At 39.9% G+C, this 15,872-nt stretch overlaps 2 protein-coding genes across 5 annotated transcripts in view; both read left to right on the top strand.

The window, feature by feature from the left end:
• Positions 1-648: 648 nt before the first annotated feature.
• anxa11a (annexin A11a) lies at positions 649-10,956 on the top strand. Of its 2 annotated transcripts, none has more exons than XM_030070975.1 (15): positions 649-799; positions 2,970-3,181; positions 3,618-3,712; positions 4,547-4,777; positions 5,006-5,093; positions 6,005-6,099; positions 6,688-6,801; positions 7,137-7,227; positions 8,239-8,318; positions 8,422-8,478; positions 8,643-8,736; positions 8,885-8,980; positions 9,798-9,856; positions 10,012-10,134; positions 10,296-10,956. In XM_030070975.1, the coding sequence occupies exons 2-15, from the start codon at positions 2,980-2,982 to the stop codon at positions 10,353-10,355; spliced, it is 1,485 nt and encodes a 494-aa protein (XP_029926835.1). In that variant the 5' UTR covers positions 649-799; positions 2,970-2,979; the 3' UTR covers positions 10,356-10,956. The 2 variants fall into 2 exon arrangements, with proteins under 2 accessions (XP_029926835.1, XP_029926834.1); XM_030070974.1 differs by having other exon boundaries at positions 4,400-4,777.
• A 3,084-nt stretch (positions 10,957-14,040) lies between these two features.
• The window catches only part of dlg5a (discs, large homolog 5a (Drosophila)), a 42,568-nt gene continuing 40,736 nt past the window's right edge, over positions 14,041-15,872 (top strand). For 2 of the 3 annotated variants that reach the window (XM_030070879.1, XM_030070880.1), the window contains exon 1: positions 14,472-14,775. In XM_030070879.1, the coding sequence (XP_029926739.1) occupies positions 14,472-14,775 (304 nt within the window). Of the gene's footprint in view, positions 14,776-15,872 lie in introns of all 3 variants that reach the window. The other variant, XM_030070878.1, reaches the window with a different exon arrangement.

Here is a 15,872-nt window from a genome sequence, read left to right as displayed (position 1 = left end):
TAAAGGTGGGCTCAGTGAGAGGCAAACAAAACGTACAAAAAATATGGCCTTCAGCTGGTAATAAATATGAGACACCACAAAGTGTCAACACACAACAATACTTGTGAAAATAATCACAAGAGTAATACTGCTACTATTACTACTAGTACTACTACTACTACTACTACTACTACTACTACTACTAATAATAATAATACTAATAATCGTCATCATCATCATCATTTGCCTAGACTGAAAAAGAGAGATAGATATGTAGATATTTATAGATATACACACTTACATATACATATGCACTGGATCCATCTATTTATGTCTCTCTATCTAGAGCGATAGATACCTAGATATATTTGCCATATAGCATATGTCTACTTTATTTATTATATTAACACTATTCACAATTTGCATTACTATCTAATAAGCCTATTAAACTGTACACTGGGTTCTATATGATGCACAGATTAGATAAAGATAAAGGCGCGGAGGGCCTGAGTGCTTTCATTTTCAGGCCTTACTCATTCCCATAGTGAATAATCTCGGGGTCACTCTTGTGAAATACTGATCAGGTGACGGCTCTATATCACATTTTCCACCATGTCACTGTGACATGTATGAGTAGTCCTACTTGTTATGAGTCCGTATCATATGGACTGGATGGCTGTCCGTCAGTGGCCTCTGACGGGAAGATGGGTGGGTTCCGCACATGGAAAATATGAGTCCCACCCACATTAGTTAAATACAGCCAGGACCAACTACGGCTAAAGCAATAGTCCACCAGGAAGAGACTGCCAGCGGAAGAGAAGTAAGTAGCACAAAAAAAATCAAGTCATTACATGATTGACTTAGCCTATAAGCACATAGATATGGGAACTAATGCATTTTAGTTGCAGGTTATGTTAAACGCTATGTTATGGAGTTGTTTCGTAGCGAAAGTTAGTCGGCGGTTGCTTTGCAGTGTCGCTAGCCTGTGAACAGTATGGCTACTTGCTCGCCTGGTTATGTAAGGCTGCTAAATGTCCAGCAGAAGCGCTTAGTACATACTGTAACATTTGGTTACAGTTGCTGAAAAATATCCTGCAGTTGTTTATGCACTCCAAAGCTTATGGCTTAAGGTTATGGCGTGGCTTAAGATTTAACTAGGCTGCTAGCCACGATTAGCTCCTGCTTCCTGCATAGACTTGACTGTCAGTGTTAGTTTGTAATTTGGGATTGGGACAGGCCTAAAGTGGGCTGGCTCAATGAAATTTTCTACATTTGTATACATTAGTCGAAACAACCTAGATGTTACATAACTGACACCAGACCTATCAGGGTGTTGTTTGTTTGTCTTTCCTGTATGTATGGTGAACGTTTGCTTTTAGCCTTACATGTAAAGAAATATATATAACTGGCACACCTATACCCATTCATGCGTTGATAAAAAGGCAGGAAATACAGTTTTGACTGGCACATAAGTCTCTGAGCCTGCCCAAAGCTTTTATCATATCCAGACTCTCCTTACTGTAACATTTGAGGAAGTTGATCAGTTCACAATTCACCTATGATCCCTTTTGGAAATGACAGATGTCTTTAATCCCTGCACCCTAAGTAATGTATCTCTGTGCATTGTGGTTGTGTGTTAGCTCACTATTTGAACCATGAAATATATTTATAAGTCAAAACCATTTGGGATGTGTTTGAGCCTGTACCAACCTAAACCTAAACCAGACAAACCACACTTTATCTGGCCAAGTGGGTAATAACAGTTGATGAGTTTAACAATGTATTTTTTTTTTTTTTAACAGTACATCATTGCTTCTGTATTGGATATAAAGTGCAGGGTATAGGGAAAAAAAAGTGTGGTTATGCAGGATAATGAATGGGCGGAATGACAGGACATTGAAGGGACTGAATGAGTGGCTTTATTTTCTTCCATTATGTCTAAATCAAGTCCTGGGCCAGCAGCCCATGACCTGTGTAGCTTATGTCTACAATAATTTGAATGTAGATTATACCATTTAATGTCTGTCACAACTGAATTGACCTCTGTACTCCATAAGGAAGGAAGGTCCCCTTGCACAATGTTGCTATTCAAACAAAGCATCATTTTTTCCATGTCAATAAAATGCAAAGCAGAGAAGAGAAGCCTATTCCATATTAAGTCCACAGCCTGTTTGACCATGGAAGAAGTAGGCACAGGCTTTTCATACAGTAATGCATTTAAGCTGACCAAAATGAAATTTTCCTCACCATCTCACCACCTAACTACAAATTTGTGTGATTCAGCTGCCCTGGAATGAAGAGTTCCATGAGAGCCTTCCATAAGATTGCCCTGCCACTGGCATTGCTCCATTTGAGAGCACTGTGTTGAATAGTTTGCAAACTCCATTGCAAAATTTATCTTTGGGGGAAAAAAGCAGTAGGATCAATTGACACTTTTGGTAATGTGTGATAAAAGGCAGCTAGTTTCCTTGTAGGTCCCTTTAGGTGCAAAACACTAAGGCTTGGTATACAAATTAGTCAGAGAACTTTACTTGTGAAGCATACCGGTAGTTTTATTTGCATTTCATTTGTAACAATTTACTTTTTGATTATTGTGAGATACGACTACATTTTTTCGTAGTGCAAAATGCAACTGTTCTGGGAAATCAGATCACTTGTATCTTGGTAATCTGCTCAGTGAAGCTACTGAGAGAGCAGAAGGAGGAAGTTGTTCAGAGCTGAGTGTGCTTTCAGGTCTGTTGTTGCTATGTTAACACATTCAGCTTGTCTTAAAGGTGCCATTTGCTTTAATCTTTTTTCTCCACAATCAAGTGTTCTCTCTGTGTTTTCAACCAACAGATGCACAATTCATCAACGGAACTGATAATATTACTATTTATCCATTTCATGGATAAAAAGCATCATCATATTATCATCTTTGTATCATTTATCTGTTACTGATAGGAATGGAAAAATGATTTTCCCAATGTTTTTACTTTTTTTCCCCCTAGGTTTGAAGCCATGAGCTATCCTGGATACCCCCCTCAGGGTGGCAGCTACCCCCCGCAGCCTGGGGCTTACCCCCCGCAGCCTGGGGCCTACCCACCCCAGCCTGGAGCGTACCCTCCCCAAGCAGGAGCCTACCCACCTCAGGCAGGTGGCTTCACCCCACAGGCTGGCTACCCTCCACAGGCTGGGGCCTACCCACCTGCACCACCAGCAGGTAAGGCTTCAACAATACTATTGAATGTACTCAGGTTAAAGTAAGAGAAAGTGAAACATGGGGTGTTAAGGTCAAGGAACCCTGCTAGATGTTTGCCCAATTTACAGCCCAGAGACATGGGTTAGTGAGTCATTTCCTCTATATAGCCAACAGAGATCACAGGGGTTACACAGTGAATGATTTTGTTTTTCCTAAAAAACAAAATGCTGACAGATACAACTCACACAGTCCAGCTTTCACATAGCACTCCCATTCTGTTTCCTAATTGTTAACTAATTGGGAAATGAGAAACAGGGCCCTGCTATTAAGGATGGCTCATTCCTATCTCAATCTAATATTCCCCTTGGCATTTAGCAGTGCATTGTATGACTCAGCTGTTCTTTACATTAATACGCAGTGAAGTGACTTAACTGCCTGGCTCTGTTATCTGTTGCAGGCAGCTGGGGAGGTGGGCCTACTGGTGGTTATCCCTCTATCAGTCTTGACAACCTACCCAACCCTGGATTCAACCCTGCCAATCTTCCTGCCATGGTAAGTTTAGCCCTAAAACTACATTCAGTCTTAACCTTCAGTCTTATAAAATTCAGTTACATGTTTGCAATTCAAGATCACCAGATGATTGCGTTGAATATTCCAGTTAGATTGATTTACACAGCCATAAATGGAATATCACACCCTTTAATGTAACGGTAAGACTTTTCCAAGTCTGCATCTTAAAATTCTTCAGCATTGCATTTGTCTTTCTTTGCCTTTCCAGTTTTCTCGCATGGATAAAATAATTACGTATGTAATTAGTAACCTTTATCAGTGCTTTTGAAACCTGAGAGTCTGGCGCAATTTTCCTCTCTTTTAATTTTCTAATTCTATTTCCATGTCTTGTTTATGTTGCATTGTCATGTCTGTAATCAGAAATCTAAAACTTGTATTTGCCTACTTCATTATTTAGCATGGCCACACTTTGTTTGGATATTTATCTCTACTGTGGATAAATTACAGAAATTCAGAATATCAGGAATATCACTTGCTTCTCTGCTTAGGTTAGATTCAGGACAATGATTAGTCACCTGAACAGTTGTTAAATATTGATGTAGATAAAAGGGAATCTATAAATAAGTGTAATCCAAAAAAGGTGTGACCAGCTGCCTTTGCTTGCATATACATGGTAACAATCAGAGCTCTGTGCACATTTTATGGGATGCCAATCTTTCCCAACCACAGGCCAACCAGATCTCTGCGGCCATGGGGGGGTTTACACCAAACCCGTCCATGTTCCCCCAAGCTCCTGGGGGGTACCCACCTGCCCCTCAGCCTGGTGGGTATGGTGCCCCCTCCCCTAACCAACAGCCATATGGCCTGTACCCGCAGCCAGGAGGGACCATGCCTCAACCCCAAGGCCCAGGGATGGGATACCCTGGGCAGGCTGGGCAGCCAGGCCAGCCGATGCCTGGGTATCCTCGTGCACCATCACCCAACCCGTCCATGCCCGGTTATGGAGCTGCACCAGCACCAATGCCAGGATACCCTAAGGCCCCATCACCCAATCCATCCATGCCAAGCTATGGAGGTGGAGCCATGCCTGTAGCTCCAGCAGTCAACGTAAGAGACATTGATTGCCCGTAGTTGCAATTTGTGTGTGTGTATGTTCTCATGTCTCGCATTTTGTAATTTATTACCCCCAGTTTATTGCATTTTTCATATTTAACACAATGTATAGCTTTTTGATTCCCCGAAAAAATAGAGAAATCAGTTAGAGTCAATGTAATATCTATTAGACTATTATAATGGCATTGTTGCACTATGAGAATGTCTTTATTGCCCACTCAGAGAGGATTCAGGGGATCAATCAAGGATTTTCCTGGAGCTGACCCACTGAAAGATGTGGAGGTCCTGAGAAAGGCCATGAAGGGCTTTGGTGAGTGCTTTGGATCCATCTTCAAAAACCCAGTGAACAAAATCAGTCATTGCTATCTGTTAGGTCATAGCTGTATTAACTGCGGTGTCCTTTGGATGAACTTTATGCAGTGGGCGTTGTCTTCGGCCAACATTACATGTGAAAGTTTTTAACGCAACTTGATTACATTTATGACTTGCATTAATTTTATTCAACTAAAACATTACACTTAACATTTCAAATGTTTCGTGTATGTGCAACAACCGATGAGATAAATGAAAATGATGTACACAACATAGAACTTTCTTTCCTTTTTCTAGCTACCATTAACAAAATGAAGCATTCAAAAATGAATTATTACCATTAATTGACATCATGTAGTAGTAAACACATATACCTCCACCAAAAATAGAGAACTCATTACATGAAATTGACCAACCTTCAAAACATTCAAGAACACAGAATTCCATGTTTGATGTCCATGTCATCTGCACAAGTCTGTCTGTTGTGGTTAAGAGATTAAATTTTTTTTTAAGCCCAACAGAACTGGCAGAAAGAAGGATTGGAACCAAACTGTGGAGTCACGTGACCTGAAATTGTGATTGATTGTGACTGATTGGTTGTTGCATATACCTTGTTGCAAAAAGTTGAAACAGTTTCAACCTGATGCAACTATGTTTCACGCAACTTTCAGTTAATTGCAAGGGGTGATGCACAGTGCAACTCTGATGAAACTTAGACCGACATAACTTGGTTGTATGCAGTTAAGTGGGAACCTTTGTTATGTGAATACTTTCGTTTGTACTGTATGTATGTGTGTTGGGGGGTGATTAGCCGTTTTTAAGTATAAGTGAGCCACATACGTGGGGAATGAGGGCACATTTTTATCTGTAATCTGAATCTGGTTTGATACTGTGGACTTGTCTGTGCAGGAACTGATGAGCAGGCCATTATTGACTTACTGGGGAGTCGCTCCAACAAGCAGCGTGTACCTCTGCTCAGGACCTTCAAAACTGCCTATGGGAAGGTAACAGTCATCATCAAGCTTATTGTAAAGTTCATATGTGATAAAGTGACAGATTGAAGATCAGATATGTGTTGTGTGTGTGTGTGTGTGTGTGTGTGTGTGTGTGTGTGTGTGTGTGTGTGTGTGTGTGTGTGTGCGTGTGCGTGTGTGTGTATTTCTCTAATATAGCTGTTGTAGATACATTTAGTATCTTACTAAATTAGTTTGAGACCTGTCAGTATATGGTAGAATACTTTGATAGTTATGTGGGCCTGCTGTAACAGGTTCTAGAGAACTGCACTGCTGTGTTGGAATCTGTGTGTGTGTGTTATACATTACATATGATTTCTAGCATGCTGATAAATAGAAGAGAACATTTTACACTCTAAAAAAAAAAAAGTAGTCAGATGCTTTTTTCCAGTTTAGAAATAGATGGCTCAGTGTGCCTTGGTGCATGATATGACAGCCAGACAACAGGTGCTGGTACTGCCAGTGAAATGGACAGGGGATTGGATGTCCTCTGCTCATTATAGCCATGACACACAGCTTTTTGAGCAGTTTTTTTTTTTTTTTTTAATTATTCCAAGCTTGTGTCCTTTGGTTTTCCAGGATCTGATTAAGGACCTGCACTCAGAACTTTCTGGGGACTTTAGGAAGCTGGTCATGGCCATGCTGAAGACCCCTGCTGAGCTTGATGCCTATGAGCTCAACAGTGCCATAAAGGTTAGTGCAACTCTGGACAATTTTCTCCATGCTTGCCATCTTTCTTTTCAGCATAAAATGGCTTACAGCCCACATTACTACATCCTTATGCAATTTTATGCAATATTATTAACATAATTATTTTGAGGAATGTTGTTACCAGGCAGATAAAAAGCATGTTGCCAAGTTACTGTATTTCAAAGCTTTGTACAATAAGTAATTGAATCTGTTGTGTGTTTGTATGAACATTCAATTAAGGAAATGTGATTTTTATTTTTTTTTTTTTTGGCTACAAATCTGACGTAGGCTAGAGGGGAGGAGGCCTTTACCTTATCTCTGTTTTGTTCTTTTAACAGGGAGCTGGAACTGATGAAGCCTGCCTAATAGAGATCCTGTCCTCTCGTTCCAATGCTGAAATCAAGGAGATTACCAGTGTTTATAAAAGAGGTGAGATGCCTGCAGGCTACCTAGTGCACTGTATGCCAGCTGCTCTCGTTTATCACACAGCAGCACTACAGTGGCCCAAAAGACACTGCTATGACATTGGTTGGATTGGTGAACAACCTTAATGTGTCTAGATTTGTGTAAAAACTGAAATGTCTAGATGCATCTGTTACATTGATGGAGTAGCCTGCAGGAGCTGACCTGTTATTCCTAAATTCAGGACACAAGTATCACACAGAAAATTTTCAGTAACCATATTAGAATGTAATTATTTTCTAAGTCACACATATAAAGTCATTTCTCTCAGTGTGTGGTATCTTTCTTAGGCTTAGACTGTTAGACTGTTTTTATGTTTTTTAGTCTGATTTTATTAAAGCTAGACTTGAGGACTAACTAGTTGTTTTGTGCATCTGGATCATGCAGTTAGGTTACACAGCAGTAATTTGACATTATTAACATGATGTTAGTGGCACACATGATGCCATTATAAAAGTGACACTGAAAATCAGATTATCTGGTTGAACACTGTTTTCACTGAGATGGGAACTTTTCAGCGGTGAGCTGATGACACACAAGTGTCACTGCAATCAAATTTTATTTTCTTGATACAACTAATTTATTAATTCAAATGACTAGTAGTTTTATTTTTTGTTTGTTTGTTTGTTTGTTTTTGCAAATTAATTCTTCACTTAAAGGTGGTAACATATCCTATAGTTTCCTCTTCTATAGATGGGGTGCTTCACACTGATGTCAATATTTGCTGAGCCAAAAATAAATTTATCAGAGTGGGTTTCTGTTGTAGTGTCCTAGTATCCTATGGTTTAAATGCAGTTTCAGAGCCTTTTCCACTTTGCCAAGAGTAAACACTAAATACATGGCGTTTGGCATTTGCCCTGAAAATGTAAAAATCAGTCCAGCCAGTCCAACAATGCTGGTATCAGCCTTCAGAAATTGATATCAGTTAAACCCTGCTTATTACTGTGGTAATTTGCTATCAGATTTGTGTCATTCCAGAATACAAGAAGTCACTGGAGGATGCCATCAGTGGAGATACCTCAGGTCACTTCCGCAGGCTCCTGATCTCACTTGCCCAGGTATAGCTACAGCTATTACTACTACAGCTATTACACATATTGTCTGCTAGCAGCTGTATAGAGACTTTGTTAGAAATATTTGCCTTTGCCTCTGTACTTTTAGGGTAATCGTGATGAACGAGAAACAGTGGACATTGCTTTAGCCAAGCAAGACGCTCAGGTAAAGTCCGTTTCTTTCTTATCAATAATGTTTTGAAGATGTATATGCAAACTAGTAATTCTAATCTGGTATTCTAAGCTGTGTATTACTTGAGCTATTGATTGATTGGAAAGATATTTTGCCTGTCCATATTATTATTACTATTATTACTATTCTCTTTGTAGGCCCTCTATGCCGCTGGAGAGAACAAGCTGGGAACTGATGAGTCCAAATTCAATGCCATTTTGTGTGCCAGGAGCAAACCCCATCTCAGAGCAGGTACATGAGGACATGATCACAAGCAAACTCTAGCACAAGTGAACTGGTTAAATGTTTAAAATATCTCAAAGTATAACTGAGAATCTGGCCACAGCTGTTGATAATATTTTGGCTCTGTCACTGATCATTTTTCTGTATGTGTGTTTAGTGTTTCATGAGTACCAGCAGATGTGTGGCAGGGACATTGAGAAGAGTATCGGCAGAGAGATGTCTGGAGACCTTGAGAGTGGCATGCTAGCAGTGGGTAAGACCACACACACGCACACACAAACACACTTCCCACACCTATACAAGTCTGGTGTTAGATAGGCCCCACCCATGTATTGTTTAAAGTTTGTTGCACATAGTTAATAAATGACAATTACAGATGCTTGTCTACATGTGTGACGTGCCAAGGTAAAAGACTCCACCTCTTCACACAATAACATTTTCCATTCTCAGTGGTTTACATGCTGCAGATTACATAATGCATTGTTGAAAGTGATACTAGTTTGGTTGTGCTACTGCATAATGTTTTCTGTTGTGTTTTTCCCTTTTGTTGCTGACATTGCTCAGGGTTATGGTACAGTAATCTGATTTTTAGATGTTTTGATTACATGTGTCAATTGGTATCACCCCCTTGGTTTAATAAAGATAAATCTTCATAGTGAGGTGGTGTGCACTGCAGTGTTGGATGTTTGTTGTTGTGAAGCATTGTCTTTCATTTCATTCAACTGAGCAAAAACTCATGCTTTTTGTCTCTAATCTCACATCCTTTACCATTTCTAATTTTGTTTGTTGAATCTCATTCATTCCATATTTCTTTTGCGCTCAAATTTGGTGTGTGCAGTGCTTGATTTTTAAAATGCCACTTTTCAGGTACCAAGTAAATAATAGTAAATATTCGCCATCTTTATTACATTCATCTTGCAGCTCTATGTAGATTGTCTTTTGTGGTGCGATGGGACCAATTTTATCCACCATATTTAGTATCAAAAAGACACAAAGACAAGGTAGAAACTGGTGTTTACCCTCTAGCTCCATTTGTCATCAGTAATAAATCACTATTTTGTCTGTTTCAGTCAAGTGTATTAAGAATACACCTGCCTACTTTGCTGAGAGGCTGTACAAGGCCATGAAGGTGAGACATCCCATTTTGCTTGCATAGTTTTATGTACGTTACAAAATAATAGTGTGACAGTATTATCAATATGTAATCTAGGTATTACCCAACCCATACTGTGTCTTTAATGTGTGTGCATGTGTATGTCTGTGTGTGTGTGTGTTTGCTCTCAGGGAGCTGGAACCAAAGACAAAACCCTGATCCGGATCATGGTGTCCCGCTCTGAGGTTGACATGCTGGATATCCGCCAGGAGTATATGAAAAACTACGGCAAGTCGCTGTACACACACATTTCTGTAAGTATCTCCATCTGATGCACAACCTAAATAAGACCAAAGTATCATGGATGAATGGATGAGTGGAATGTGACAAGCAGATGATGCAATTATCACATAAGAAAATCTCTGTGTATGTCATTAGAAGGATCAGTTAGCTGATGCTTTTGTTTTATTGGCAGGGAGACACATCAGGAGACTATAAGAAACTGCTATTGAAGCTCTGTGGAGGCAGTGACTGAAGAAAGAAGTACCACGTGTGCAATATCATTGGACGTGCCCTCAAATATCTGTTTACCGGCTGATCTATACTATGCACCACAATTTGCAAAACTGCATGCCATGCCACTGCTTTCAATGCAATTTCTAGTATCAAGAACCTCATATATCATTGCTATATTTTTTCTATGTTATGTGCAAAAGGGCTTTTTCACATGTGATATATCGCTGTCAGATATTTGAGTTGAGTACATATGCACTAAGATTAGATTTGTAAAAGATTACAGTTGGATTTTAAGAACTATATATTTTTAGAAGCATTATTTTGGATTGTGCCAATGTTATGCGATATCTAACATAAACTATGACACATCAGAAAAAGAGGCAGCAGCTAAGTACCAAAGTAGTTGTTTAATGTTTGCATTTATGTAATCTTTTATACTTTTTCTGTACTTTCACTATATTTGTTTATCACAAATGTGCTGTATTTGCAGATGGCTTTAATTTTCATTTACATGTATCTCTCTATGCTTATCAGTGTACCATACATGTAAAACATGTGGAATTACATTTAAAAAAAAAAAAAAAAAAAAGTTCGCTTTTATCATCATGAGTATCAGAAAATAAATATCTAAAACTCTATACTGGAAGTGTTTCAGCTTCATCTCATACATAAAACACAAAGATATGTAAACTAGACAAGATTTCTCTAATTACTCTAACGGAAATACAACAAGCTACCTTTCATGAGCAGGCCTTACTTAGACTCATAATGATCCATATCAGAATTTGTGGTCATGTCCATCAAATGGTTCACAGACAAGGTAGCCATAATAAGTACACCATGTGCACTGTGGGTCTCAAAAGAACAGATTACCATGTTATGCTTGACACCAAATATCCCTTGAAGCACTGATGAGTCTCATGTCAAGAATGTTAGGCCTTGGTAATGATTTATAAAGGCCTGTAGGGGGCAGTGAAGCCTTCTTGTTTCCCAGAGCAAGTGGGGATCTGCATTTCAGGAAGCACAAATCATTATAACTATAACTATTTATACTGTTAATACAAAAGAAATTACATAATGGTTTTACAACTTTGTTCATGCACAAATAAACTCATTTATAATATGTTTGACAATATGACAGCAATAACTCACTGAGTGCAATTACAGTAAGGCTTGACATAAAATGAATTATTTAAGCCACAAAAGTCAAAATGTCTTGATTCTTGTATCAATATAGAAAATCCATTTCCTTCCTTGAGGGAGTAAGGCATGGTGCTCTTCTTGCCCTGCTAGGTCCTGTGGGCATTAGTTAAAACGCTGCTGAACACAGTGTCTGTGGGGATGTGGGGATGTGGCTCTGTGCTCCGGATAGCTATGGCAGTGTGTGTTAACTGCACTGCGATCAATAACTCTGGGACGTGAGGAAGAGGGAGCCTGTGGGATTGATGGCATCCATAAAGCTGCCACGGCCACATTAAACAAGTCTAGCATGTCTGCAGTGCTGTCAGGGGCCTGGAGACCCTTGGATAGCAGCCATGTTGGAGGAGTCATTTTTGATCATGTTATTTAAAGTTGACTGGGAATGGCAGAGGAAGGCTGGGGGCTTACGGCAGCCTAGATCTTTAGGTTATAGTTACTAAAATTTTGATGAAAATTAGATGTGATTACATGAATTTTAAAAAGTATAATTTCAGCTGTGATATGTTACCACCCACTTCTGCCTACCCTGTAGTTTCCATAATGATGAGAGGACCCCCATCTGTTGCAGGTATGCCCCATTGAAGGATGTTTAATTACATGTTAATTTAAAACCACAAACTGCCTAATTAACACCTTAAACATGGGGAAATGACGTCTTCAGGTAAAAACATGGTTTAGGAAGGGTCAACATTTTGAGCCCACAAATCATGATTCTTTCCTAACATGTTATCACCTCCTTTTTGAACAAGTGAGGCTCATTCAACTACTTGGGAAGACTACTGTGGCAATGCAATCACACTGGAAAGGGTTAAAAAGGTAACAGCGTTGTTAATGAATTGTATATGGATGTGGTAAATAAAAGTATGTCAGTATTGAGTGGATGATAAAGTAATTGTTTTGCAACCCTTAGCACTGACAGCTATTCCATTATCCAGAGCTTGTTTCAGACTGGGAATAATAATAATACAAAAAAAAAAAAAAATCTATAAAATTGCCTGCTCGAGACAATTTAGCAAGAATACAAGATGATGGATGGATATGCTGACAAAGTTTGCAATGAAAGATAAAGCTATTCTTTGCTCTGAACGTGGTTGTCTGATGAAAAAAATCCGTTTAATAATATTTCAGTCGATTCTTAGACAGCGAGAAGCACCACCCCTGTTGTCAAAATAATGAGCTGATTCATAGCCTTAAGATAAAAAGCATCAGGCTGTCCTCTCTGTATTCAAGCACGTGTCCTCAGAAGTAGGGTACAGACACAAGCGTCCAATCTGTGTCAGCAGAGGGGACCTGCGTCTCTTTGATATGAATGAATTGTAATTAATTTTTCATCCAACGGGATAGCACTTGGTTGCACAAGGTAGGGAGCCAGCCTTGCAGAGAGAGAGAGAGAGAGAGAGAGAGAGAGAGAGAGAGAGAGAGAGATGTCACAATGAAATTCACTGCATGCATGAATAAGGTCATGGTTTGAGAGGTATGCCTCTGTGCCAACAATCTTCTTTCTGCTGTGGACTGCAGGAGGAGTTCATCCATCATCATCATCTTGTGTCTCACAAATCCTACTCAAAGGCATTTTTCATTTTCGCCGTTGCATATTGTTCATATGGTCACATATGCCTGGATATCCCCCACCTCCCCCTACAACTCCACCCCACACACACTCAGTGTAATTGGTTTCATTTCTGATATGGAAATATGTTGCATAAGCCTGTGGCTGCAGCAACAGCACTCTATGCAAAAAAAATGTACTAAATCTTCTTATCGGTGCATTCATAATAATGACAATAATAATAATAATAATAATAATAATAATAATAATAACAACAACAACAACAACAATAATAATAATAATAATAATAATAAAATATTGAAGCTCGAACAAAGAGCAACATTGAGTGAACGATGACTTTTTTTTTTTTTTTTTTTTAATCTGTTGTCTTATTCTATGTATCTGTGCTGCAAATGATTATAGTCAGGGGCTAAACTTGCTTTTCGTTTTCCAAATGGTTTACCCACGGTTTTATTACATAAAATCCATACTAGACATCACAGTGTTTCACCATTTCAGTTGCATTTCTGGTGTCTTATGAACCCACGAGAATTTGGCATTTAGTGTGCATGATACGAAAAAAAAATCTAGCAGTCAGTCAAAAGTACGATCAAACATACGGAATTAAGGCTATGTGAAACAGTGTCCTTTAATGTGACATAGCATATTTTTAAGCTTTTCTAACAAATATAATTGATTTTTATTTATGCTAGAGGTCACAGCTGATGTATCTGTCTGCTTACCACAACATCAGGGTCCACAAGGTATCACCAGATTTTTTCATGCAAATGCTATCCATTCTCATTTTTTTACGCCTGGGATTTTCGACGTACTACGGGGTGATATGAACGCCCATTGAAAAAATGGGTGTGTCGTTTTCAAAAACCCGCCCCGATTTGCTTTATATGGTCATTGTGTGGACCGTTGATTGACAGCGGACAGCAGCTGCTGAGCTGCCCAGACATGGCGGAGGATACAGTGTAACTGGGGCTCGGCGACAGAGTTACGATAGTTTTCCTAGCAGTTAAGTCGGCTCAGGGCGCAGTAAATGATACACCAGAGGAGGAAAATGTATTCGGATGAAGCGTACTCGGAAGAAAAGCAAGAAACGATCTGAATCGCCACACACGAGTAAGATGGAAACATGTATCGCTGTTTAGTGCAGTCAACAGCCTTGGGCAACAAATATGGCTTCTTGTGCCTTTTTCAATTTGCTGTAAAAATTGATCTCCCGTGCAGTCTAATGCCGTGGTGGTTCTGGCGAAGTTCTGCAAGCCGCAGTAAGTTAGTTCTTCAGTAATCGCTCGGTGCCTGTGAAAGGTAAGGATATAACATCCACCTGGCTGTCTGGTTAGCTCGGAAGCTACGGAACTACAGCGGATAGCAATGGAGCCAAAGCACAAAGAGTTGTTAGACCAGTGCCACCAGAACTTATTGGAGTCCATAACAGATGCGGACCGGCTGATAGAGTTGCTGATAGTTTCTGGCACCCTGAGTCAACTCGACAGGTTTGAGCTGGACCAGAACTGCTCGTCCAGCGCCGAGAAAGTAGACCACCTTTTGAAGATGCTGATGAACAAGGAGAGCGACCATTTCCTCGACCTGTGTGTGGCCCTGGAAAAGGCATACCCTGACCTGTATTCTGCCCTGTTCAGCAACAACGGTGGTGGACCTGTGGACCACTCCACTGGTAAGATCTCACCTAGTGCAACCAGTCGATACTTGACATTAACTTGACTCTAATGAGTGGACCAGCTCAGGCCACTGCATACCTCCTCCAGCGAGCACAATTTGGGTGGTCTTGGTCCCCGGCACATAGTGGACAGCCACACAAGAACAGGGTTTAGCGCTTGATTTATTCTCCTAATAAACAGATATAAAAACATAATGATGATTCATGCTAGGTTGGAATAGGACTTAACAGTGCACTTTAGATTGTGAATTGTAATCTGCTCTCACCGGGTGCAACATTATGCTGTTTTTTTTTTAAAGTGTACAAATGATAAATCATTAGCCTTTATCCTGGAAATGAATGTGCACCAGGGCCTAGGTAGACCCTAATGCACAGCTTGTGATCAATTCAGCCAACCCCCCAGATATATTCTGTCATTGCTGTTTTTTTGCACATGACTACCCTGCTCCAGAGGGCTTCCTCTGTTAGTCTGTGGAGTACACAGATCGCACATCCACTGCATGTGGTTGGTTTGGTTGGATATGCTGTGTACATGGATGATGATTTCTGCTAAATCAAAATGCAGGTGTTGATGTTTGTGTGTTTGGCCAGACTAGTTTTCAGCTGTATTCTTTTCCAGCAGATGAAAGCAAGATGCATCTAAGGACACCTAGCAGGAACCTTCATTTGTTATCAATAGCATGATATAGTAAAGGTACATTAGATAGCCTGACTTGTTTCCATGACAACGGGCTTGCCACTGACATGTAGGTCCATATCGACCTGTACATGGGCGTGTGCATGCAACCTACCCATCCATGCTTACAAATGTATAGCCTGGTATTGCTTAATCTCCTTTGCCCATGAGAGCAAAGAGAACCCCAACTGGCATCCATTTTTTTTATACAGCTTCTTCTTGAACGATGCAATAAAGCTACATTTATAATTACAGTGTTGCATTCATTGCAGTCACTTGATTTGTGTTCAGTACTCATAGCAAATGCCTGCACTTGAGTGGCTTTGGTTGTTGTTGCACACAGAGACAAAGGGCATCCAAGTGTAAAAGCCTTGTCTAGTTTTGCCTGTTTTGCTTTGTCTGAATGACTGAAGCCAGT

This window comes from Myripristis murdjan, chromosome 15 (assembly GCF_902150065.1).
Source record: "Myripristis murdjan chromosome 15, fMyrMur1.1, whole genome shotgun sequence".
Lineage (NCBI taxonomy): Eukaryota > Metazoa > Chordata > Actinopteri > Holocentriformes > Holocentridae > Myripristis > Myripristis murdjan.
This window is presented reverse-complemented; position numbering and strand designations above follow the sequence as displayed.

Coding starts and splice junctions, on each gene's coding strand:
- anxa11a (XM_030070974.1), top strand. CDS start 2,980: ATGAGCTATCCTGGATACCCCCCTCAGGGTGGCAGCTACCCCCCGCAG. Junction 8,737..8,884: donor CAAACCCCATCTCAGAGCAG/GTACATGAGGAC, acceptor ATGTGTGTTTAG/TGTTTCATGAGTACCAGCAG. Junction 8,981..9,797: donor GAGTGGCATGCTAGCAGTGG/GTAAGACCACAC, acceptor TGTCTGTTTCAG/TCAAGTGTATTAAGAATACA.